The sequence below is a fragment of the Epinephelus moara genome, chromosome 19 (genome assembly GCF_006386435.1).
Source record: "Epinephelus moara isolate mb chromosome 19, YSFRI_EMoa_1.0, whole genome shotgun sequence".
In the NCBI taxonomy this organism is placed as follows: Eukaryota; Metazoa; Chordata; class Actinopteri; order Perciformes; family Serranidae; genus Epinephelus; species Epinephelus moara.
Genome location: NC_065524.1, coordinates 21,344,224 through 21,370,929, shown reverse-complemented (window position 1 = coordinate 21,370,929; position 26,706 = coordinate 21,344,224). Strand labels below are relative to the sequence as shown.

The 26,706-nt window shown below is 43.0% G+C and overlaps 1 protein-coding gene across 1 annotated transcript; it reads right to left on the bottom strand.

The window, feature by feature from the left end:
- Window positions 1-2,752: 2,752 nt before the first annotated feature.
- sfrp5 (secreted frizzled-related protein 5) lies at window positions 2,753-17,833 on the bottom strand. The gene is made up of 3 exons (XM_050071795.1): window positions 16,802-17,833; window positions 9,219-9,296; window positions 2,753-4,402 (listed from the first exon to the last, which is right to left on the bottom strand). Exons 1-3 carry the CDS (start codon window positions 17,358-17,360, stop codon window positions 4,074-4,076), a joined length of 966 nt encoding a protein of 321 aa, XP_049927752.1. The 5' UTR covers window positions 17,361-17,833; the 3' UTR covers window positions 2,753-4,073.
- Between the last annotated feature and the right edge of the window lie 8,873 nt (window positions 17,834-26,706).

Below are 26,706 nucleotides of genomic sequence, written 5' to 3'. Positions count from 1 at the left end.
ATGTGTACAGTATGTAATTGACTGTTAAGGTGTGTGTGTGCATGTGTGTGTGCGTGTGTGTGTGTGTGTGTGTGTGTGTGTGTGTGTTGAGGTGACAGCCAGATAGACGGCCCCTATTCAACTGTGAAAAAGGAGCTGCTTATCAGCGCACTGCAATAAAAACAAACAATGTGGCCATTCTTTTGTGTGTGTGTGTGTGTGTGTGTGTGTGTGTGTAAGAGATGGCCTTTCTGCACCGGTTTTCTGTAACCAATCAGTGTTATGGTGCATGTATGATGGAGCTGATACTTATTTAAAATCTCACTGGAGGAAAGTGAGACAATGGCAGCTTGTAGTCATATTTTCCCAACATGTGTGTCTTTAGTGTGTGTGTGTGTGTGTGTGTGTGTGTGTGTGTGTGTGTGTTTCTATGTGTGTCGCTGGTCCCTCATCAGGCCCTTATTAACTTCACTAAGTGACCTTTGAGGAGGTGCTGATGGGTGTCTGTGGGATGTAGCCAAGTTTCTCCCCTGTCTCCATTTTCACCTTCCCTCTCTTTTGTCTTCCTCTGAGTCTGTATTTTTCCTATACGTGTTTTTAATACATCATGTGATGAAAATTGTTGCACACAGAAATCTTGCACACTGAGTCCGATATGTTTTATTGTTCTGTTCCCTTCCTGGGTGTTGCCACTCTCTGTTCGCGTCTGGCTACCTAAATTATGAGATGACACTTTGTGGCTATTAAATTGTACTCTGCTGTAAGCATCATCGTTGCTGTTGTTCATTTCTGGATAGGCAAACTTTACCTTCTATTAGTCATGGAAGATTTCACAAAGAACATTGCGTCTATATATTTCCACTTCTTTTTATTGCTGGCTCCCCGTCCTATTCCACCCTGTTCCTCTCTCTTGTTGATGATGTATGTATCCTGCAGCTTAGGCCACATTTCCTTCACTGCTTGTGGGTCAAACTATTCTCTAAAGGCTTTCGATGGATCATAAAAACACAGGAAATTTGGTCTTTTCTTTAAACTTTAATGACAGATTAAAATTTCAGAGTCAGTGTGTAAACGTGATTGACACAGGAAGTTGTATTCTAGCTTTATATGTGCAACAATTTCAGACAAAAAACATGGATTTGGTGAGCAACTGTCTTTAAATACAGACACTGGCGTGTTTAATTTGGAAAAGCAGCTAATGCTAACATTAGTGCTAACTTGGTAACTTGGTTATATACTTTCAAAACTTACCATGCAGTCCCGTGGGTTTGCTTACTTCTCCAGCACCTCCTTTTTTTTGTTGTCACTGTACAGTACTGACCATGACTCGTGGAGCTCTTGGTGCCCACAGACACTAATGTTTGGCTCACATTCAAACATTTCAACTCGCATTTGCATTCACTTTATATGTAATAGCGTTGCACACAAAATTCACTTCACGTTTGGTCTGAACACACCTTAAGCAGCATGTAATGTACTGTATGAGAGCTGATTCAACTCTGGTCAACTCATTCCAGCATAAAGGCTCGATGACTCACAGAGAGTTTGTAGGTTTTGAAGTGTCTAATCAAGGCAGCCCTGTCCAACACTGTTCTCTTCCCATTGTCCCTCTCCCCTCCCGTTTCTGTCATTCCACGGTCTAGAAACAGTGTGTGCACTATCTCCACAATCAGCTGGAAATAGGTCATCACTTTACTGGCATTCACTCTTGGAGCAGCCTCCAAAAGGTCCCCACATTTCGGGAAATATGGGCGTAAGACAATAAGCATTGTGCAGTGTCACAATTAATCCATCTTGTATTTTGGAGAACAGAGATGCCAGATTTTTTTTTATCGTTTAATGCACTAAATTAGTTGTGTGTGCGTCTTGAGTGATTAAATTCTGGGTGGTTTTGATAAAGTTGGTCTGTTACATTGCAGCCTGCTGTCTGTCTGCGTCACCCCTTTACTCTTTAACATTAAATGCTGGAGCTTTTGTAGCCCAGACTTTGTGTAAAGCTGTGCCCAGTGTGGATCTGGAAGATTTTGGCATGGCAGAGAGCGTAACTGAGGTTTCACCTCTTTTTTTTTTTTCCCCCTTTTGAAAGGAGAAATGAAGGTGCATGTAAGGCCATGTGCACTTTTACAATCCCAAAACTGGAACTCAGATGAGAACAGTAAATCAAATTGTCTAAAATTGTATTTATTGTTCGGCACATCAATGTAAAATTATAAAACAAGAATTGTTTTTTGTAATTTTCTAAGTCTGGATGTTGGATTGATAAATGGAAAGAAAAAAAAAATCATTTTCTATCCATGCCATGGCTTGACTGCATCTGATTGGCCGGTGGAAACAAATTAATCTGTCGAATGTGAAAATGCAGAACATTTTCTGTCACTTTTCTATTTTTTTAAGTGGAAAATTAAACTTAAACACTACACGCAGAGGACGCTTCCCTTTTGATATTGAGAACATGTGCATTTGGCCCCCAGTAGACACATGAAAGTCGCAGAGAACTTTTTTTTTGATAAATAAAGACTTATAGACCATACAGTGATGCAAAAAGGACAATTTGGTGCATTAAAGTTCACTAGAATGCAGGAAATTAAGTGATGCTCAGTTTTCTTCCTGTTTCATATGTGTCCTCCTCCCCAAAGTTAAAACGTTACCTCCGGCCTTGCAAGGATGCACTTGTGTGTTTTCTCAACCAAGCAAACGTGCTGTGATAAAGTCAGAAAAAGATGAGTGTGGTGCACTTTGTGTAAAGAAACAGCACATTTCAAAGAAATATTCCTTATAAAAATTTCAAATATATTTTATTCATTTACTTTTTTGTAAAACAAAGATGTATTTCAGTAACAGAACTACTTACAGGTTAACTGATTAGAAAATATTGTCAAAGTTAAATTTTCATCCTTTATTGCTACGGCAACAGTGAACTCAGGTGCTATGTCTGTATGTATGATTCCTGCTTTCATACAATAGATAACTGAAGCAAATTCAAAAAATTTAAGTACAAAAAGTAGAAACATTTGAAGAGTGATAGTGAAAAACAGCGAGTGCCAGAGACTTATCAACCCAACATTGTTGGTTCTGTCCGGAGTCTCTTTTTCTCTCTCTCTTTCTTTCTCTTTTATTTTCCGCTTGTTTTCAGGAAGATGTCTCCTCTGCCTCAACCTCCTTCTCTCTCTCCAATTGAAAAAGCAAAAAAATATTCAAGTTTCCCTCTTTCAGGCCACAAAAAACGGTGCTGTACAAAGTCAGTGGAAGCATCATCCAGTCCGCCAGTCTGTCTCGTTCCATCGGTCTTCTTTCCCAGCAGGGATAAAAGAAAAAAGCCCAATTTTCTAATCATCTAGTATTGGTCTGAATTACCTACTTTTTACATTATTAAAACATACAGTTAAGTGGATCATCTACAATTCTCTCCTTTGATGTTGTTCCTGGGAGCTCTGTGCCAATGTGTGCACTGGCCCATTGCACAGCCCACATGTACTGTAGCGTGTCATTTCTCTCAGCTCTTTTTACACTGAAACAAACCCTGCCTTTCAACTCAGCTCCCTTTCCATTCTGTCGGTCTGTAATCACTACATTGTCAAGCATGTTTTCCCTCCGATAGTCGCCTCAAATCTTTAGGTTCCCATTTCTTAATGCCACTGTCTTGATAAAGTTGCTGTAAGATACCATACAAGTGATTTGTTCTACTATATCAGAAGAGGAAAGTAGAATTGTTAAGAAAGATTCTATTAAATCGCAGGGGGTCAATCAAAATGTCTGTTTCGCTTTGGGGAATAAAATGATATCACCCAAATTGTTATAAAATCTGTGGTTGCGTTGGGGCTTTTATTTTTAGGAGGGAGCTGCAGAGCGTGCAGCTTTTCCTCTCTCCAACATTAACATGTCTGATTCATCTGAGCGGATCACGACGACCCCCTTGACAACCTGATTCATGTTAAAGCTGAGAAAATAAGAGCTTGGCTGCCCTGCGTCCTCTTGTCGGGCTACATAGATTTTTCAGGAATCTGGGGTTCAGGGACGCAGAATTAGGATCTATGTGGAACAGGGTGGAATGTGGGGAGCGATGGTGGATTGTGCGAACAGTGCAGCGAGCCGCATCACTGGAAGACGGTGTGGTAGGTGGGGCACTGATGGGACTTCATGTACTTGATGGCGAATTTGAGCTCCTTGCTCTTCTTGTCCCACTTGTGAATGGACATGAGCAGCAGCTGCTGGTCCACTTTGCGGCCCATGATGAGGAAGTTGGAGCCCAGGCTGTCGAGCTGGGAGCACGGGCAGTTGGCGCCATTCTTGATGTACAGGGTCAGCTTCTTCAGGTCCTTCTTCCTCAGCACACCCTGCTTCAACACTTTCTTCTTCTTTTGAGCCGCGATCAGCTTCCGGTCACCCTTCTCCTTCTTCACCTCCTTGATTTTCATCTTGAGGGCTGAGGGAGAAGAAAGGGAGAGACATTTTAACTCGACTTTTATTCAGATATTTACACCCAGAAGCTGTTAATGTGTCACTCTGATTCCCCTGTTCCTTTCCACTTTGAGCAGCTGACATTTCTTCCTCCTGCAGACCAGCGTTGCACTTTGTTGCCAGAGAAGCAGCTATTTTACACCTCTCCTGAGTATCATCATTTAAACTCTCCTGCAGCGTATAAAAACTGCATCCTGTGTGTATGTTTGTGTTTCTGAGTTGGGGGAAAACCCATAAATGAAAAGGAGGATGTTTTTGGAGTTACAACCTCTTTTGAAGCAAGTTCAAGTCAAGCCTGTGAGTCCAAGTCGCAAGTCGTTAGAGGCAAATTGCAAGTCAAGATGCAAGTATTTCACATCTACGAACGCTGGCCATTACATGACACGGCAATTTGTCTTTTACAGCTGGATAAACCTTGTTTTTTACATTACTGAGGCCAAGTACTTTCAGTGTGTAGGTCTAATAATTAAAATGTGCAAGGCCTGTCTAGTGCATATGGGATTTACCGTGTCAAATCTTGGGACTTGCATGTTTTTGCTTTCAAGTCTCAAGTCAAATCGAGCTTTTAGGGAGTGATACAGTAGAAAGAAAATAGTTCCTACATAAAACTGCTCACAACGAGGTCTGTGGATTATCTTGAGTAACCTGACCATGTTTTCTGGAAAGAGACATTGAGTTAAAATGTACTTTTTGGCACTTAAGCAGCACAAGCCGAGTGCCATCTAGTTCCATTATATTCAAGAGAAGGCAGACATCTTTATGGCCGATATCTCCAACACTCAACAGCTCACACCAAAACAATCTTGACTGATTTATAGCACCAGAGGTAAGAGTAAAAATATGATTTTTTGACTCTGGGGTGAACTGCTCTTTAAATCTGAAGTCTAAACCTCTGGTTATAATATCAGTGATATTTCAACATGGGATCTTTATTGAATTACTTTAGTATCATCCTTTGTTGGTCCATACCGGCTTGTCTCGTTCTTTATGTATATAATTTTCTATGTAACAATCATTTTGTAGTCAGGTGTGACCTGTTTTTACATTTCCTGCTCCTCCTGTGAGATTCTGCGCTTACTTTGTGCTTCCAGTCCTGTATTTTAACAACAACAAAATACAGAACAGATCACCTCTGTACACTGGTTTTAGTATATGTGGAGTTAGGTTACTGTTTGGTTCATCAAATTAATGAAGTACTGACTTGTATCTCCCATCGGGCCGCGTGTTTATAAGTTTAACATGTGAGAGATTAAAATTGAACTGCCAAGCATTTGAGAGAGGAATTCTCTGGGTGAACGTTTTGACAGGTGAAATTAATCATGGGCCGGGCAAAAGTGCAGGGCCGGTATGAAGCATCGCTATGTACCCAAGCCTTGCTGGAAGGTCGCCATTTCGCTTCTCGCCTGCATAAACATCCCTCAGTACACTCTGATACGTACACAGTACATGCGAAGCGATAGCATGTTCAAGAAGGAATGTGTGTGTTGAGGTGCCTCTTCATCCGCATCCTGATTCACATCCAGCTCCTTCACTGAGGGCGTGTGTTTGAGTGCTGCGTTTGCATGCCTGAGCGAGCGTGTGTGTTCTTGTGAATGAATGCATTCATGTGTATGTGTGTGTTCAGTTAAGATAGGAAGGATAAAATAATTTCCCTCCCTGATTCACTTTGAATGCCCACTCATATACAGTCAGAAGTGATGCACTGGAGCCCGCTGTGCAGCCTGGGCTGTATCTTTGTGACAAGCTGTGCCCACGTCTTTATACAAACTCACTTTCTTTAAAGTGAGCAGAGGGGGCGTCGAGGTAGGAAAAGAAGGAGAGAGAAGTGTGCTGTCATTTTGAGGAGAAGCAGGTTTTCTTTAAGCTAAAGCAAGCAACCTCCCCTTCCAACCAGGTGTAGGCTTCATGTTCCTGCCAGACTTGCTTCCCTCCCCCTTTCTTTTCTACCCTTGTCATTTGTGCGAGGCTCCAGGATGGTACAGCAAGGAATGTGGAGGGATCAGACATCAAAAGTAGACTGTAATAAAACACGGGGTACAAAACTCTCAGGGGGTGAAGTGTCCGAAGATGAATAGGTAACAACATTCACAAAGCATGAGATCAAGCTGTCATGGCCCTATAGAATAACAATGTAGAGTCATTCCTGCCTTGATCTCCAGATCCATACGTCAAGGTTATCTTGACTTCTCTACTCATCCTCATCCAGTCCCATACATTAATAGCCAATAAAATGTCTGTCTTTGGCTCACTGTCTGCTTTCACGTGTAACCATGTTTCATTCTAATGAGCAGAAAGAATCTGATCCCCGAAAAAACACCCTCACGTTGGATGATTGAGATATGTAATCCTGAAATTAATCAGACAAATAAATATCTGTGGCCCGGTGGAGTCATGATTAATTACGGGGATGAGCCGACGTTTTGGCTGCAGCTCAGAGTGTGAGCGATGTGCGCGGAGATGTATTTTGTTGTTGTTGTTGGATGTGATGTGTTGGCCGTTTATTAATTTATGATTTATAACAGGTCATGTTCTGTGTATTCAGGACATTTCGTAGGTGCGGGGGATTGCCAGAAGATAGTTTGCGAAACTTTTAAAGTGCAGACATTTCCTCTGTGGGACACTAGAGCATAGAAATATCGTTTTCAGCACCAGTTTTGCCACATTTTGTTTTCAGTTACACTGTTCTCTCTAAGCTGTTCAGAAACATGAGCCATGTTCTTCATGAGTCTCCCAAGGTTATGGGTTTGTCACCATTTCTAGTTCAGTGCTCAGAATCTTATGACCAGAGAAAATAGAGAGCAGTATATCATTAACTCTAAAGACCGGGGCAATAGTCCATGCACGCAGAAATTCAGCTGCTGTGGAGTATGATGGGCCAAAAGCCTCGATGAGCAGAAATAATGGAATAATTATGTTCTGGCTTTGTGTGCAGGTCATTACTGTGGTGAAAGTGGAATGCCGGAAAGTAGAAAGTTTAGAAAATGGTGTTGAATGGACATCGGGGACTGGAAGCTGTTACATTAATTTACCAAATGATAGGAAGAAAGGGGTTATGCTAGCAGAGGGAATAGTGCAATATTAATGTGCACTTTGCTTGTTCCTGTCGGTGCTCATTTTGACCATTTTCTACAGAAACCCACAAACATATGTTTTATCAGACGAGACTGAAACATATATGTAATGAAAAAAAAAATCATAAAGCCCAACTCTTATTTTTATGACCAACAAAAAGTATTTTTAACTGTTGTGTCAGTGTAATTTTTTGGCTTTTGTAAATGCAGAGGTTTTTACATTTCTTTGATTTTTTTATTCCCTTCATTTCATTATTAACTTGTGAAACAGGGTTGTAACTCCAAATTAAGCCTGTGGTGACACATTATGTTTGCACAGTTGTACTCATGATTTAATAACTATGAAACCATGAATTGTGTGCACATTCATCAGGCTGCAGATTCTCCACAAAAGGGGGGCTGCTCAGCCTCACCTGTAGCTAACCTGTACCACATATAGGAAAGAAAAGTTGGAGCAGCAGGTTTAGCAGTCGATGTCGACAATTACAGGCTAGTTCGAGATGAGCCAGGCCCGTGCAGAACTGATAACTGCTGATTGCAGCACAATGCATGCCAGTCAGATTTTTGTCCATTTTGATCCTGACTTGCTCTGAAGTCATGTACACATGGACAACAATAATGTTGCAAGATCAAGGTGGTTGCAGTTTTTAGAGAAAGGTGCTGCATTTGCTCTCCACTGACTATGAGGCCCGGGGCATGATGGGAGACACTTGGCTGTTGCCTGGAAAAAGAGCTGGTTGGCTCTTAGTTTCGACTATAAACACCACGTTTTGTAGAATATCCTAATGTTCTGTGTAATTTTAATATTTCATGGTTGATCAGTCGAGCCTACACTTTTTCCTTTAGTAGCCAAAACTGAGAGTTAATGGTGGGCCATGGGCCAAAAGCAAACACCTATTGTATTGTATTGTACTGTATTGATAAGATGCAACATTTCCCTTAATTAAAAAACCTTTTGTCAATTTGCCAATATCTCTGCGTCTCATGCCAACCTGACTTTCTATGCAAAGTGTCCTTGTGCTCACATTATGAAAGATAATTTATGATAATTGGGGATTCTACATATTTAAAGAGCATTTTGACCTCACAAATAAACAAAACATTTGTATTTGGATTACCAGCAATTTATAATTTCCTGAAATTAATCTTAAAAAAAAATGTCTAGAAACCTCTCGCAGGCAAAATCAAACCTTATGGCGGGTCACCTCCTGCCCACGGGCCCCACTTTGGGCAGCTCTGTGCTACATTGTATGCTATTAATCTCATGTTGTGTAATGGAGGTTTGATCTATCAACAGATATCTTGTGTGGGTGATAATGGCAATAACACGTCATCTGCGAACTACAGGTGGATTTACAGGATGTGAATATTTCTGTGAGTTCATGTATGTTCTTTGAAGGTTTCTGGAAATACAGCATCTTTGCTGGAAACTGTCCAACTTCGCTTAAGTTTCACCACCCCCTGCTGCTGCTGCCTGATCTCGTCTTCTTTCCGGGCGAGGTGCAATTTATCTTGAATGAACCAAATAGCTGCTGCGGTTTTAACCTTTGTGCCACCTGCAGGCAATGAGTGCTACAGCTGTAGGTTGTTGTTTTTTTGTGCTTCGGGCCCCACAAAGACAGATCGGCCCTGCTGTGTATTAAGCTGCTCCCCTGTACTGTACTGTATATGTGTTTATGTAGCTCTCACTCTTTACTTGCTGGTACTTACCAAAGTCACTGGCACAGTAATGCTCCATGATGTTGTCTGCTTTCAGTTCATTGTCACACGGAGGGCACACCTTCGACACTGAGGGGACAGAAAAATAATTTGTCATTAGCAACAACACTGAATCACATTTCATATGGTTTTATTAAAGCCACATTAGCTAATATCTAACTGCTGAGTTGAGGTCATTGTTAGTCAAACGCGGTCAGCAAAACCAAAGCCGTGTCGGTATGAAATCGTTAAGCCCTGAGCACTTTCGAGGCACTTATTTGCAGCCCCCCTCCTCTTGTCAGAGGCTATTTGCTGCGGGGCGAATACACAGTCCAGCAAGCTGACTGATGTTTGCCCTGCAATTACACCGGACAAAATGTTTTTATTCTGGCCCTTGTATATTTTGGTGGTGCAGGCGTGGTCTTGGCTGTGCAGAAAGGTAAACGCTGCAGCAGGAGCAGCTGAACATGGTGAAAAGTGATTCAGTACACAGACACAGCCGGTACTTAGGCCACACAGCAACCACACATTGTGAAACAGCGAGGGGAAACCGAAGCAACAAGCTGGGTTTATTTTTAACACAGAATTTATGGTCATGCCTGCTTTGCTCAAAAGCATGTTTAGCCTCGGTAAGTTATGATTTGAGACTTTATGATTGTTGTTTTTGTGCACATGAGAGAGAAGTACAGGCCCTGCATAAAGCCTTTTATTTTGTTTACTGGAAACTGTTGCTTGTTTCTACAGCAGAATAACTGACAAAATACGCCTGGAAACATGATTAATGATCATGGCATTTGACTTAATTACATATTCTCTTCTCACCCATGTTACGTACAAAACTTGTTTTCAAAGCCATCTTCCTTCTCAAACACACACTCCATAGTGCCTTGCAATTTTCTCCACAGGCTCTTCAATATAAAATTTTACTACAACAATTACTATGTAAACCCCATGTAATCCCAGAAGGACCGGTTGTAGCTACACACATCTAATATCACTCCACTCATCCACAAAACAGAGCCTTGGGCTAATCGAGAGAACAAGGTATAATATTAGAAACGGTCAGGGAGAGAAGGATGTGGTATAGAAGTCTTCCCCACACCACATATATACACCTACAGGGCAGAGAAATATCATGAGCAGCCTTTTTTGGGACGTCTGCTTATAGGGGAGCTAATTTTTTCTGTCATTCACACACCACAATATCCAAAATATGTTCAGACCTCTCTGTTTTCCTGTGTGTCTCACACTTCCAAACACACACAGGATTATCCTAGGCCAGTCCAACACAGGCCCCTAGGTGAAAAGTCAGGGTTCAGAGGTTATCACCCCAGCCCAAACCTCAGCGTCTGGGCAGATAATGAGAGGGGTCAAAGTTTAGCATGCTTCACTGCTCGGGTCATGGGGAGGTGAACCCCCTAACCACCACTGAGTGTATGTATGTGTGTATGCGCTCGTATTGGTGCGTCGGAGGGAGCTGAACCATGTTCTTGTGGAGTAACTGCCAGTTTTTTTTCCTCTGAGAGTTCCCATGCATTCACAGGCGGGAGACCTGCGAGGCCTACAGGGTCAGGCCTCTTAATTGTCTGGTGCTGACATGAAGGCTGGGACAAGAGCACGGAAACAGACACACACACACACATGCAGATAAAGAGATGCCAGAACTCTGGATTTGCCTGTTTTGAATGATTCCCTTGAAGCTGTTACGTCTTATTCAGACTCCACGGCAATTCATTCTGGTTTCACAGGGGTGGTATGTTGGCAGGAGGCCCAGTTGCGTCGATGCCAGAGCATGTGTCAGGAGAAAGCAGCCCCTCCATGAAACTTAGTTGAGCTTGGACCGAAAACCACTGTTTGGATGCCGCTGAGAAATCAATTAAGTCACGACTGCCCTCATCGCGGTCTCCGTTGGGGGAATCACCGTCATGTTCTGGTGGGAATCACTGCTGCATGGCTCGCTGTGTTTTATTATTTTTTTTCCTGGACACGTTTCTACTCAGCAAATATTTTGACATTAGGTCATTCATGTATTTTGCCATCATCTCAAAGCAGTTTAGGAATTTTTTACCACGCCATGTGATTGAATTGTGAAAATTATGTTCTTGCTTTGGTTGACTTTGGACTTGACCGCCTCCTGCATGCTGCTTTTCGTCATCTGCATGTCGCTGGGTTATAGACCTAATCCCAGAAACTTGAATGTTTCCATTCACAGTGACGAATGGTACAATATTGTCTCTCAGAGCTGTTGTTCTAGAGGACGAGGAGGTTGGGAGTTGATAATTGAGGGTAAGAGGAAAGGGATGATGGGAGTAGGGTGAGTAGGGAGGTGGTCTGCTGGAAAGCCCTGCTGTTAATCTTCAAACAGCAAGCCAGAGTGGAAATGGCGTACGGCATGAGTCCAGTAATTTAACTGCACAACTTCAGTTAGTCATAGCTCTGAGGTTAATATCACTTTCTCCACTTCAGTCTCCCTCCCCTGCTGTGTCTTTTGTCTCTTGTCCCCCGCTTGACTTTTCTCCTCTCTTTCAAATAAACTGGTTTTAAGTATTTTTAACAAATTAGAAAGGCTGATTAAAAACAACGAAATGCAACAAAGTCCACTCGATATTGTGCTAACTTGTGTTTTAGAATAACGAGTGACCCTCTCAAATGGCTGTATTCAGCCGAGTGTGTCTGTGGTTGTTGTAAGCACCATTTATCAGTAATAAGTTAATTCTATTGTTAGATGTTATTACTTGCTACAATACAGAGATAAAAATATTTCAGTCTAATGTTGCAGAGGTTGGTAAATATGTGAGTTTATTCTGCGAGTCTTAATTGTGGTCCTGTGTGGCTACCGTACATGTGAGACAAATGAACAGGAAGTGAAGCTTTAACTCTGAAATGTTCAGTTTGAGTAAATAAACAAGAATGGTGGGGCAACAAGGTTTTTTTTACCGTTCATTCATTGGCTTTGCTACCCAGCCGACTCTACGTGTCCTGTCGTCATAAAGATAGCCACCACAGTTGCCATAGTAACGGCAGCTGTTGAAAACTGTAAGAGAATACATAGTTGTCCTTATGAATGCCTCTTTGTTTAGTTTTTGTTTCAATGTCAAAATTTACTGGGCAGAGATTGAACTTACGTCTGGAGAAGAGCCGCTCAGGAGATGGCAGCAACAGAAAGTTTGCTGATTGGAAGTTGGGACAGTCTGGAATCAGACCCCCAGCACAAAAAGGATTAAATGCAGGTAATGTTTGATGGGAGATGTTTTGATACTACTTGTTACTGGGCTATTTTGGTTGATACCTGTCGGATATCGAATACCGATACCCAGCTCTATAAAGAAGTGTTGTTGTGCAACTATATCAGGTCTAAGATATGTGTCCACTGTGACCTTTGAAAACACAACAACACAATGATGATATAAACATCATAATTTTCTTGGAATGCAGTGCAGTAGGAAATTGTTGTGGGCATTTTTTTTTAAATTTGTAGTTTCAACACCGTAAATTCTGGTCATCACTGAGTGACGAAAAGGGAAAAAACGTCTTGTGAAATCACAAAGAATATTTAAAGACTCCATTTGTCATTACATAACATCCAAGAAGCCTTCTCATTCACTTCAAACATTCTGCTGGAAACAAACACTCTGAATTTATGTTCCCTTGAAATCGATTTGTACAGTTTGGGGAAATCACAGTTACAGTGCGTGCAAAGTTACATGCCTCTGCTTACTTTTTCTCTGTCCTTCTCACACACACACACACACACACACACACACACACCATCTTCACACAAAAGATAACCACATCTAACAATATCGTCACCCGATCTCCTGCTGTGTCTTGTGCCTCGTACCCTGCAGCCTGAGCATCACAGGGACATTAATGGGAAGAACGTTCCATTTAAAGTATGCACGGGTCACTATCTCATGCCTCATTTGGGCCCTTTAAGTTACGAGCAGCAACACTTACGACATAAAACGGTACTGTGTCGGGGATGAAATGCAGCGTGTGATTTATGTCGGAGGGTCTAACATCTGTTTAAATGCGGCATGCAGACGGACAGAGGAGGACTTAAATATGGCCCACAGGCAGCCCCCGGGGCCCCTAAAACACAGCACGCTCCTTGCATCTGTAGGAATCCTATACAGAAGAGAAAATACATTCTCAAAGGGCCGAGGCAGTCTTCCATGCACAGAGCATTGGATCACATTTTCCCTTTCATATAGCAGCCAGGGCCACATGAGTAGTGCCCATTGTGCTGCTGGGGACCTGACAGTGCTGCCTGTCTCCTTTAGCACGGTTGTAACTTACACTCGCCGCATCAATGAGTACAGCGAGGACAGACAATATCTTTCACACCATGCAATTTCATCGACTTTCACTGCACAACGTGGATATTGTCTTGAGGAGCATTTTCTGTGGAAACATGCAATCTGAGTTACAGACTTTACCCCCATGCACCAACACAGACGGTGCAGAATCCTACTTTCGCCTATCACACCTGCTGATTTGCTGATGCTGACAGCAGCTAAAGGTAGCATCATTAAATAAGGTGGAGTTGATGGGTGGCATTAACTGTGCTCTGCCCGACAGACTCAGCTCAGCCGGCCTTTTTTGCTCCCTCGATGCCTGGGCCCTCTTTTGTCAGCAGTCTGCTTGTCTTCCCTGGCATAATATCTACAGACTTGAGTTTCACATAATCACACCCCATGGGCCCCTGCTACACACACACACACATAGGGGAAAAAAAATCATCCACACACACAACCTGAGCTCAGGTGATGGTGGTGGTGTTCCTCTCAGTTTTGGCTATGACAGAGAGGTGGAAAGTGAATCTGACTCTGTACTGTTAGTTTCCACAGGAGCCCTCGAACCATGCTATATCATGTAATTGCAGAATAGCTCAGATAGCATCGGGGCCTCCCGGACAGGGAGAACAGCACTTAATACCTGCGATTGATCCAACTCCCCGAGATTCACCTGGAATACCACCAGAGTCCTCATATGATCCTGTGTGAAGAGAAGCACCCATGTCCTTTGACACAGAGAAACTCACTTCTGACAGTTCTTAGATGAAATTCCTTTGTATTATTGCTGGCTGTTTTTGTGTGTGTGTGTGTGTGTGTCAGTGTATGTGTGTGTGTCTGTGTGTCTGTATCTTAGAGCCAAAAGCTTGTCCTCAGGATGGCCTCATCGGCACATCTGAGAATCTCTGGATCTTAACAAAATGTCAGTGACTGAGCCTTCAGGCTAGAAGTGATATGGGTTCACTCTCAGTTTCAAACACAGACACACACACACTGACACACAAACACACACACAAACACAAGCACACAGTCAAATGTAATTGTTAAACTTAACCAAAATTGAATTTTTGATTTATTCCTTAAAAATTTAATTCAACATATTTAGTCTTTTTTCCTTTCTGCATAAAACTGCTTAACAGCAAAGGCCTCCTCTGCATATTTGCACTAATCTCGCACTACTCTCTGTAATCTATCCGCCTCCGATCATGATTTGATTAGATAGGATCAACAAACAGTTGCCTGTTTGAGGAGGTGACAGATGAAGTTCAAGCCGCCTCCTTCTCAGGGAGCATGTAAAAGAATGAGTTATGGCTCTGCAAAGCCAAAGTGTCACATAGTTGATTCCTGTCCTACAAAAACAGAACAGCCATTTTCCCTTGATGGAATAAAGTCAGCACTGCGTGAATTCACCAGAGAATCTTGAAACGATCTTTTTTTATCAGATAGCGAGATATTAGTATGCTGTGAACATTATTGATTAAAAGCAAAGATATGTCACACAACTTGTTATGACTGATATGACTGAAATCATGCTTTGGCTTTCATTTTTAGATCGCATCAAAGGACAGCTCAAGTTAAGGAAAACACATTTACTATGTGTATCAAATTAAATATTAACACACAGAAACATTTCAACCCAAGCAGATAAGAGATGGCGATAAAGGGTTAAAGGCAGGAAGTGGAATAATGGGAATAATAAACCGTTTTTCTTGGAGTCCTTATTGAAAGCAGAGAGCCAGACACTTTTTGTGCTGCAAGAAGCAGCTTTTCTCCTATTCTACACTCCGTCTGCCTCCCCTAACTCTCCCGCTTCCCTCTCCTTTCACTCCTCTCCATTCGGCTCTCTCAGGGACAATCAGACTCTCGCCATTCCCATTCTCTGCCTGCCTCTCTTGTCCTGTCATGTCGACTAATTAGTGGGAGCTCGGTAATTGGCCTTCTAGCTAATTGGCCTGCTGGCTGCCAGACCCAACAAAGGCCTAGCAGGCTGGGACACAGTGGGGACAGTCCCCCCCTCCACTGTCTAAAGACCCTCATCGACTCCCTCTCTCCCCCTCTCAGCCCCGACTGCTTTTGTGAAGAGGCTGCTTAAGTAGTCGCGCTGCATAGCTGCATACACACACACGTACACACCTTTTTCTCTCTATTTAGGTCCCACTCAGCCTCTCACAGCTCACGACTGGCCCATCTGTCTGCTCTCTTACTCGTTGCCTGTGAAAAATTATTTTATATTTTCCTTTCTTTTTTTTGTGAATCAGCTCTCTCAGAAACCCCAGTGTGGTAACTTCAGTTCATATGTCATCCATCTTGGGTTTATTTGTTCATTTATTGACACTCTGCAGAGCAGCTTGTGAGCTGCAAGCATGACAGCTTTCAAATATTCTCCATTCACTCACTTGTTGGATTGATTGATTAGCTGTTGGTGGAGGTCTGCTGATTAAGGTGTGTGTGTATGCATGTGTGTGTATGTGTGTCACTTTTTCAGTTAAGATGTCTTAAACACCACAGTCCATTAATCTTAACTCGGCGAGCAATCTAGCTGTCGGAGTCTCTCAGTCTCCTGTCTCTGTCCCTCCCTGAGGCGTGTGTATGTAGATGGCAGGGAGCCGTCCTGAGCTGTCCACTTGCTCCCCCCCGGTAGCTTCCTCCTGCTCCTGCCTCTCTTGCCTCGCCGGCTCTGGATCGTCTCTCACTTAAACTTTCATCTGTCATCATTGCAGTGCGGTGGTGAAAGCATATGAGCCTCACAGCCGTTTTTTGGGCTCTGACTGTGTCTGACTCTGCGGGCTCTTGAACACTCATCTGTCTTAGTAATGGTGTTAGTGGGAGTCCTGAAGACAGACTGTTTCTATAATGTTTTATTTTTGCATTTGTGTCTGCACAACACAAGTCAAATTTTTTTGACCAATTTAAAATACTTTCATATGAGTATTTATGTTGTTTACTAAAACACATGTGTCATACGTCATTATTAAAAACTGATTTCTAGAATATAGACCATGTTTTGGACACAATATTAACGAGCTACAGCATGCTTTCTATGATGGAAAAGTTAAAACATTTTTTAAAGTTGTATTTATTGATTTCTTCAACTTGAATCGATTGTAATGTGGTTGCTGAGCTTGTCACATGACGTTTTTGCACAATATCCAGCTGACATTGATTCAAAATTTTGACCAGTGACTTCTTTACACTAAAATGTAAGTTACTTACACTTCTGTGGTCTTTTGCATACGTGTGAGTAGATGATTTTGTGTGGGCTTGCATGAGGGTGTGTGTATGTGCACATAGCTGCCCTACCTGGTGGCTGGGTTGCATGGTTCCCAGTGAACTGCATGGGGATGCAGAGGTCGTTATCAATGGGAAACTTATCACAGGTCAGCATCTCAGGCCAGGGAAAGCCGTAGGTCTCCATCACCGGAGCACAGCTGTCCCTCACGGCCTCACACAGCGAGCGGCAGGGATAGATGGGCCTGTCCAGACACACCGGTGCAAACAGCGAGCACAGGAAGACCTGGGTGTCAGCGTGGCACCTTTTGGCCAGGAGGGGCACCCAGCTGCCCGCCTGCTGCTTGACCTCTGGCATGGTCTCGTGGTCCAGGAGGTTGGGCAGCCTCATCTTCTTGTAGCCCACATTGTGGCACAGGCGCAGGTCAGCTGGTATGTCCACACACTGGGGCTGCTTGGTGTAGAAGCGGCCATTGTGGAAGTTGTCCGACTGCCAGCTGTAGTAGTCGTACTCATCTGCGGCCGAGACGGTGAGGAGGAGGAGGAGGAGGGAGAAGAGCGACAGGCCCAGTGCCAAGCTGAAGGAGCCCTGGGTTAATGCCCACCTGGGGCTCTTTTGTCCGTGTGCCATGCCTCTCTGAGCCCGAACCAACAATTCAAGAAGGTTGTATCCAAAGTCTCCAAAGTGACTCAGTGAAGACAAAACGCAGAGAGAAGAGAGGAACAAGTGGGGCAGGCGTACAAGCTGTAATCCCTTTTTTTGTCCTGAGTATGGACGCCGTGCATTGAAAACAAAGTGTTTAATTCCCTTCTTCCCTGGAGAGTCAGCCCTCTAAGCCTCCCTGAAACACCTCCCTGTGTGTGTGTGTATGTGTGCCTCAGGTAGTGAAGTGGGGAGGCAGCAGTCAAGGAAGAGGGAGCACACAAGTAGGACTGCTTATTTCCTAACTTTCCCTGTTCACAATTTCTCACTCTCCTTCCCTCTCCCTCTCTTAGCACTGTCTCCAGCCCTCCCCTGCTCTCTGTCTATTAGTCTGTAGCTGTAATGAGAAGTACCTTAGGTTTTAAGAGGCAGTGGTAGCTGCTCTCTGAGGCTGCCTGCCCCCCTAGCAGGCTCCCAGACCACTCACCTTCCTACTGGCCTCCCCTGCACTCACTCACGACAGCCTTGGCCAATCGCAACCCTGGGGGAGGCTCCCATTGGTCTTCAGGACACTCCTCCTCCTACCCCTTGTCCTGGACAAAAACCCCTCCTCTACAACAAGTTAACGAGAGAGAGGGAGAGAGCAAACTGTGGCAAGTTTTTTTTATACTCATCTCTCCCACAATCTCCCACAAAAACTCATAGCAGACATTGTCACCCTCTTACTCACACTGTTTTTCTCATGCATTTATAAAGTTTCTAACCCTCTTTCATTTACTCATCACAGGCTCAACAAGCTCCCTGCACATTGCTCCGCACATAAATAATGTCTGCTTGCCATTCAAGCCAACTCACTTCATTAGCTCAAAACAGTCTGGTGTAACGAGCTTCTGCTGGCATCAGCAGTGAGAAAACTTACTCACACATGCTCGAGCACAAATGTAAATGCAAAAAAACATCCAGGAGAAGAAAGTGAATGAAGTGGGTGGGAAAGCGCTGCAGCGAGGTTAGTGAGTGTGGGCTGTGCAGCTACAGGTGGCTAGGTGGTTTACCCGCGCTATGGGAGTTATGCTAATGTGTATGTTGGCTGTGAATAGAGGCACGCTGCCCCTCTGTCTCTTTCTATCAGTGCCACTGACACGGTGAGGGCCTTCGCCTTGGCAGCAAATTCACAAGAAGGGTCGCATTCAGATTCAAAGGGCTGTAGCCGTGTGAGCAGGATGTGGGATCGCTGGATCGCATGGAGGGTGTTCTTGCATCTTGCATTTGATCTACGTCACGCATTAATGCTTTTCCTCATGTGAATGGGTTGCAAATGCAGGTTCATACAAATGATAGCGAAGACGTGTTTTTTTTTTGTTTTTTTTATTACTGGTGCAAGCTGACATTTAATCATGTTACTGCAGGATTGTTAGGACAAAGTCTGGATACTGCTGACACTAAAATGAAGCAAAAGATGAGATTTTGGATTATTATTACTATCTGTATGTGGCAGAACAAACAAGGACACTAGGAAAGTGTGTGTGTGTGTGTGTGTGTGTGTGTGTGTGTGTGTGTGTGTGTGTGTGTTTTGCACACAGTCAGAGGTGTACTTGGATGAGAATCAGGGACAGTATTGTTCTTCGCCTGTAGCGTAGAAGATAAAATTCCAGAAACAGCAGTCAGTCCATAAAATTTAATTCAATAAGATGAAATAAAATAGATTAAAAAAAATGTGGTTCAATATGAGACAACCAGGCACATCAATAAAACCCTCCATGTTATCCAAGCACCCATATAGTTTTACAGTACCTTGACCACACTTATTTCCAAAGCAGGGGAATTGTGAATAAGATTACTGCGCCATCTAATCATTTTTTGTAAACTTGAGAATGGAGTTGAACACGTTTCAACCTTATCTTCCTCAGCTATGGTTCAAATCCCTGTTGACTTATTGGTGTGTTGCAGACACTGCAGAGTGATTTTTCTGGGAATCGAAAAGCTGCCAGCAGAACAAACAAGCTCAATCTTCTGTTGGAGCAGTTCTCATACACTACAACGTAGAAAGATGAGATGGTGGCGAGCTTAAGTCACCCCTAAAATGTCGTCATCATGGCTAAAAGCATCGCTGAGTGGATATAAAGAGCTGTTTTGGTTTGATAAGTTTATAGCCAAGGCTAATTGACTACATTTCCTCACCTCCTCTCTTCCATCACTCCGCTCCTGCTTTCATTCTCTGCTTTGTTATTAATGGATAGAAACTTCCCCGCTAACCTTTGCACCAAAGCTAATCAATATAACTCACAGCTAATAATCTGTGAACCTTAGTCTTTCATGAAGGGGTGGTGAGATTGTCCTGTGCACACCTCACTATCTCGGTGACGTGTTTTGTATACACGTTAGTTCAGCGGTGACCTATTTTAAGACTGCTAGCGTTTCCTCTTGATACGGGCACAGTGTACTGCCTTCAAGTCGGTAACAAAAGTGTCTTTCATGGTAATCAATCAACAATGGTTGTCTCCTCTTGTTCTCCTTCCCCTAACTGGCCCCTGTGGCCACCGGCCAATCAATTCCACTCTTCCGTTTCCAGCCCTGTGATTGGACGAGGGCTATAAGATTAGGTCCAGCCTGTATTGTTGGGCCTAAAGGTTTAGCATGGTTTGAAAAGAGTGTCTCAGCAATTGTATGAGTGAGAGTGTGTGTGTTTGGAGATGGTGGTGGTGGGTACGGGCAGTTGTGTGTGTGTGTGTGTGTGTGTGTGTGTGTGTGTCAGGGAGATTCTAAAGAGGAAAGGCTGGAGGGTGTGTGGGTGAGGTGGCCAGACGCCCAGATATGCCCTTCAAGCTGAGTTTGAATTCCAAACCACACAAGAAGATGGAGGAGATCATGTGAACGAGACACATCCGCATGTTGCACGTCTTTCTCAGACTGAACTCGTACAAAAATGCAAAAAGTACAGAAAAATGTCGTCTTTGTGCCTCATTCCACTCGTGAACATATGACCAAAAGTCTGTTCTTAGCAGCTCCGCAATTTAATACTTCTATTTTACATAAGTCAGAGTAAATAAAAGGATAACAGCTTACTGAAATGTTTCTTAGATACAGTGTAGTACCGTTTCTTTTTAAAGAAATCCCTTAACATTTCAAAAAACCTCCTCACCACATACACACACGCACACACACACACCTCCCAGCCTTGCAAAGCAACAATAGGGATTAGCTTGCAGAACTGTCAAAACATGTGTGAAACACAGAGACCAGTGTCTCCCACAAATACTTTTTCTCTCTTTTCCTCTTTATCTGCCTCTCACACTCTCACACACACACCCTGAGACTGTAGCTGCCGTCTGTGGTAGAGGCAGAACCACTGAAGCAGACACTGCAATAATGCCACAAGAGGAATTATTTGAAAATTTTAATTAGGCTGATCATTTTCCAAGCAACTGTTTTGTAATCTGTAAAGTGCAGTAAGACTGTTCATGTGCCTTCTCAGTTCACTGTGAAGATTTGATCTGTCATGGTGCTCTGTTAGAGGATTATTAATTCAGGATGAATACAAGATGAATAACATTTTTTTCCCCAGTCATTTTGACCCGACTATGCTTTGCAAAACAGTTGCAGTCAAAAACATTTGGTTTCATAATAGTTGTAGTTTTCAAAGTAAGCTGTACAATCTGCAATATCTTTGATCAGAAATTCAGTGTGCAATCCATGAGCGATTATGTCTTTTTGGGTAATCTGCCCCCCTTATCCTGCTTGTTTGCAAACACTGTTGGCAGGGTCAGTCAGTCCACAGACCACAGTGGATACGGATCCTACACATGCAATCACACAAACAAACAAAATAAATCAGCAGAAAGCTTTAGTCCTCCAAGAATGTCACAGACTTACACCAAAACTGGCAGCTTGAGTGCCACCAGGAAATATCAGGCTCATACAGTATGACTGATTTCTGCCTCAGCTCAGCTTGTTCACCGAGCCTTAGGCCAGGAACGACTTCGTCAGTGGGGACTATTGCACGTAGTTGCTGAAATGTGATGAAATTATGTTGGAAGACTTTAGCACCACACAGTCACATAGTGTTAAACCCGTAGATGCCTGTCACAGCGGCAGTGGTGAGGAGATATGCTGACAAGTGTTTGCTCTCTCCTGTCTTTGACCCTCTTGTCTACAAATTCACAATCACCTCAAGTATTTTTTTACGTGATACTTTGCTCTTTTTTTTCTCCGTTTCCATCTTCACTCCTGCTTGTTCTTCGTCCAGCGCTGAATGCTTCTCCTTTAGATGTCAGGGCTAACACACGGGGTCAGAAGGTACATTCAGTCACACAATCAGACAATGTGACAATTTCTCCTCCCTCTGCCTGCCCGCCACACACACACTCAGGGCGCAGACACACACACCTCCCCTCACTGTCAACTTAAACCCTTACAACTGGCTTCAGCTTCCCCCAATCGGAGTCTTTGTAAAGGCGCTTTGACCAGATCACCGTCATGGAACCCAATGTAAAGAGACAGAGAGGAGAAAGGGATACCCAAACTTGGGGCGGAGGGCTTTTTTTCTCAGTGTGTGTGTATGTGTGTGTGGCCAACATCTTGTCAGCTTCCAGTAAAAAACCTTTGAGCGAAGGGAGACCCTCTCTGAATCTTGTGTCACATATGTACATGCGCTTAAAAACACAAGCAGCAGCAGCAGCAGCAGCAGCAGCAGCAGCAGCAGCAGCGTACTGCAACTCCAACAGGCTGTTATTGTAACGGTGCCAGAGATGATGGCTCTCGTCAGCATTTTGGGTAAATCTTGCTACCATGGTGCTAGAATTCACACAATTGGTACATGTGTGTAAGCGTGAGCATGCTTGCATATCCTGTTCAATATCTCTCAACATGGAAAAAATGTGTGTCCTCCAACCGGGGTGCGTAAGAGTCAGCTTCAGTCTCGTCTGTCAGCTCATTTCAAGTAGCACAAGTTGAATGTTTGATCTTTTGATTTTGGTTTCCCCCATGTGTGAGAATGGATGTATGTACTTTGTAAGGGGGTATAACAGGAAATGAGATGGCAGAGGAGAACAGGCGACCCAATCACCAGAAAATATGTTGGCATTGTTTGTGTCTGCAAACCACGGATATGTTACATTTGCATTTGCACATTATTATATAGTGGATGCGTTGACACTTTACATTTTAATAATGCTGTGGTTAACATGTTGTTAGGTTTAGGCTCAAAATTTGCTTGGTTATGGACAGGAAAAGATCATTTTTTTGGCTTTAAATACCATGTTTGGGATGCTTAGTCCATGTCTTGGTAAAAGACATCTGCTTTTGGACCACTATCATGGCAAGAAAAGCAGCAATGTCTTGGTTAAAAACAATTCTTCGGGCAACAGTCCCAACAGGAAAGCAGCAACGTCTTGATAAAACACAACTGATTTTTCAAGCCACTATCATGGCAAGAAAAGCAGCAATTTCTTGGTTAAAAACAACCATTTTTCAGGCAACAATCCCAACAAGAAAGCAGCAAAACCCAACTGCTTCTCAGGCCACTATCATGGCAAGAAAAGCAGTAAAAGCAGCAATGTCTTGGTAAAGAACAGCCACTTTTATTGCCTTAGAAAGCAACTGAAAACACAGCGACAGGATGCTGCAAAACATCTATGTGTCGTGCCCAAAAAGCCAATGCAAACACAGCAATGACTCGACCAGTTTTGTTGTTTGTTGTTCTTGAACGGGGTTGGCAGTAGTCTGCAGCATGGCAGGTGTCTGGCCTTGGTGCCACGCCATTCACCATCCCATCCACCTCCAGATGACAAAGTTAACTTTATAAATATTGATAAGTATGAAACATAAAAGTATGACGTATTCCTGGTTTGCAGAAATGTACAATACCAACATTTTCAGTAGAGATGGTGAGAAACGTTAGAAGAACAATGGCAAGACCACATCCAAAGGAAGGTATTTTCCGCAGATCTCTTGACAAAGCACAGTCGTGGCACATTAAGTCCACTTTAAAACGGAAACTCTTATTGACTGACTCCACTAACTTCATTGCAAGCTGGGTAACCTTTCCCCTCTGACGTTTTTACTATTCGATCTGTGTATTTTTAAGAAAATGGGAAGAGATCAGTTTAAAGTAGAGATTTGATTTAGTTTTGAAGATTCAACAGAGGCTCAGCGAGCGCCTGGCAGTGAAACCTCGCTGTACTGTAACAGAGTTTTTTGGGAGGGGAGCTAACCTAAAGTTAAATGCTCAAAGCAACCACAGGTCAGGCTGAGCCCCAGCAATTCCAGCTACATTCACATAATTGGATATGTAGAATAAATAAATGTGGGGCTTTCTGAAACGCTGCTTTATTTAAATAAAGGATGTCGGCTGTTTTGAGGTTCTCCAGGTTCCTTCTTTGACCCCGAGCATTTGACTCGCAACCTGTGTGTGAGCTACTGTATAGCTGGGTATTTTAGCACAGCTCTTAGTGTTTGGGGTTTGTCCAAGTGTTACTGTTCGTAACGTGAACCCAAGTGTGAGTGAGTTGTGTGTTCAGGCCGTGACTGCGAGATCTGCCGTGATTTATGAGCCACAGACTTCATTGTTAAACACTTTCCTGTCACTTGATCTGTTTTGCTGTTTGTGTGTATGTGCTTGTTTATCCGTCCATCTGCTTGTCTTTCAACGTATAATCCCAAATATGTCAGCGAGGACAGTGAGAACCCATTTTCCTCTTCACGCTATCTCTTCATCTTTTTGTTTATGTGTGTGTGTGTGTCTGCATGCCCCCTCCGCTCGTCTCTTTAATGGCCAGGGTCATCAGTTAAGAATCAGACCTCACCTCTGTTGAGAAACAGGGAGATAGGAGTTTCAACAAACAGGGAAGGATTTTCCCATATCTCAGTGAAAGATCGCATGATAACATTTTTGGCTGATGGGAGAAAAGGTCTTGGCATTAATGTCAGTCTTCGGCACTCATTATTTTAAAACTTCGAGAAAGGTCTCCCACTTACTGGCCTACTGAGAGCCAAACACTCTATCACAGTTTAAAGAATATTTTTTTGATTATCTTCAGATTTATAGTGTTGTCTATGCACCTAGAGCCTGCTGTTCCTCAGCAAGAAAGTTCACGAGGGTATCTTTCTTAAAGGGACAGTTCAAATCAAAATCAAAAATACATGTTTTTCCTTTTACCTGTATTGATTTTTATCAGTCTAGATTGTTTGGTGTGAGTTGCAACGTGTTGGAGATATTGGTCATGGAGACGTCTGTCTTCTCTTGAAAATAATGGAGCTAGGTGGCACTCAGCTTGTGGTGCTTAAAGTGCCAAAAAAAATTCTTTCTATCAAACTACATCTGCCAACCGTATCACCACACAGAGGAAGCGTGCATCCACTGCTGGCTCATCCAGCACCACTGAGCCAACAAACGTTACAGCTCAGTTGAGTAGTGCGCCATTAATTTCTACATCTTGGCTGTCAAGAGAAGAAGCCTCTCGTCCATGAGAAGATGCTCACTTCCATCTGTGCAGTGATACGGTTGACGGGTGAAATGCAATAGAAAGAAAGTAGCTCCTATGAAACTGCTGACAACAAGGTCTGTGGATTATCTTGAGTAACTGGGTTATATTTCTGGAAAGAGACATTGCTGTTGAGTTTTTCAATTGTATTTTTGGGGGCTTTGAGCACCACAAGCCCAGTTCCATCTAGTTCCATTATATTAGAGTGAAGGCAGACATCTCTACGGCCGATATCTCCAACACTCTGCAACTCTCACCAAAATAATTTAGATTGACAAATGGCACGACAGGTAAGAGGGAAAATATTTATTTATGATTTTAGGGTGAACTGTCCCTTTAAATGAGTTGGAACACTATAGAGACATCATCTAAATGCATCTGATAGAACAAGTCTTATGGTTGAAATTAGTTTCATGTGTTTTAACAAACTTGGCTCAAACTTTAATATCACTCAACCAAGTATTTATTGTAATGGTTTCCTGTGACAACATCATTTCAGAAATTGTCTGATACATTGCCCAGGCCAGTGACTTTGTGTAACAGCATATTTCTAATTTCCTCCTGCCCCGTTTTATGAGTCGTTTGTTATTTAAATTGTCATCTGCAGAGCAGCCCTCACAAGGTTATTTTCACAAACCTTCCACATTTATCAATGTGAACAATTCTGACACAAAGTTAAAAACAAGAGCACAAGGGCTCTTTTTATGGTGCCATCACAATAAAAATTCTGGACGCCCTCCAGTAATCAATTTTATGGACACAGTGACAGTGCTCAGGGTTATTTAAGTTCAAGATGACGATAAAATGGAGCTTAATTGGATGTAAATGTCAACCAAGTCAGTTTTATCTCAGGCAGACAAAACAGCGAGTTTAGGTTGACTGAAATATTTGGTAACACTTTATTTTAACTCCTTCTTATTTAACATTTATAAGTAGAATTTAAACCACTAATAAACGACATTACATTACATTACATCTATTTGGCAGACCCTTTCATCCAAAGCAGCTTAAACCCCCAGTCAGACCCACTGTTTTTGTCAAAGACTGCCCTGATCAGAGCACTTTTTTGCTGCGTACTGCATCTTATGCCGGGCAACCACCAAATCACCTGTCCGTAGCTTTATTGCTACTTTGCAATGAAGTAGACTCAAAGTTCTGTGCCCTAAAATAAATACACAGACTAAGTGCACTTTGGGAATGGACACAGGAAAACTGAGATCCATGTGGGAACATCAGAGTGCCACCAGCTGGTCCAGGAGCTTCACCTGAATAATGGTCAAGGCTTATTTTAGGTTGAGTCGGGGACAGTTTGACAATCTATTGTCAATCGTCGGGCCTAATTACAGTCAGTAAAATGTAAGACAGGACTGTCTCTTCAGAGCTACAGGGTTCTGAGTTCGAATCCAGCCCTTCGTTTGGAGTTTGCATGTTCAGCATGCAAATTCAGTGCAGACTGGAACAATGTGTGAGCGCTGCTTGGGTGGAAATGGATGGTATTTTTTTGTGCCGTGTCATTGCATCTCGCCGGTAAAGAAGCAAAAAATTTGTGTATTCACCCGGCTGTTGTGTTTCCATTCATGCTGATCAGAGCCGGAGCCGATAAATACCTGTGACTACTGCAGAGTCATTTGACCCAGGTGTGAACGCAGATCGTAACCTTTCCCATTACATTAAAAAGCCAGATGTTAGTGGGTGTTAGTGGGTTTTTCATGCAGTGGGAAAGGGGCTTATGTGTCGGCCCTGTGGTAATCTGACGGTCTGTTCAGGGTGTACCCCGCCTTTCACCCAATGTCATCTGGGGTAGGTGGCTCCAGCTCCCCTGCGACCCTTCTCCAGAAGATAATTAATCTCTTGCA

Bases quoted from the DNA above. Each gene is read 5' to 3' on its own strand.
- sfrp5 (XM_050071795.1), bottom strand. From the start codon at position 17,360: ATGGCACACGGACAAAAGAGCCCCAGGTGGGCATTAACCCAGGGCTCC. The intron at 9,297-16,801 runs GTAGGGCAGCTA...CTGTCCCCTCAG, and splicing joins CCATGCAACCCAGCCACCAG to TGTCGAAGGTGTGCCCTCCG. The intron at 4,403-9,218 runs GTAAGTACCAGC...CTTCTCCCTCAG, and splicing joins TTACTGTGCCAGTGACTTTG to CCCTCAAGATGAAAATCAAG.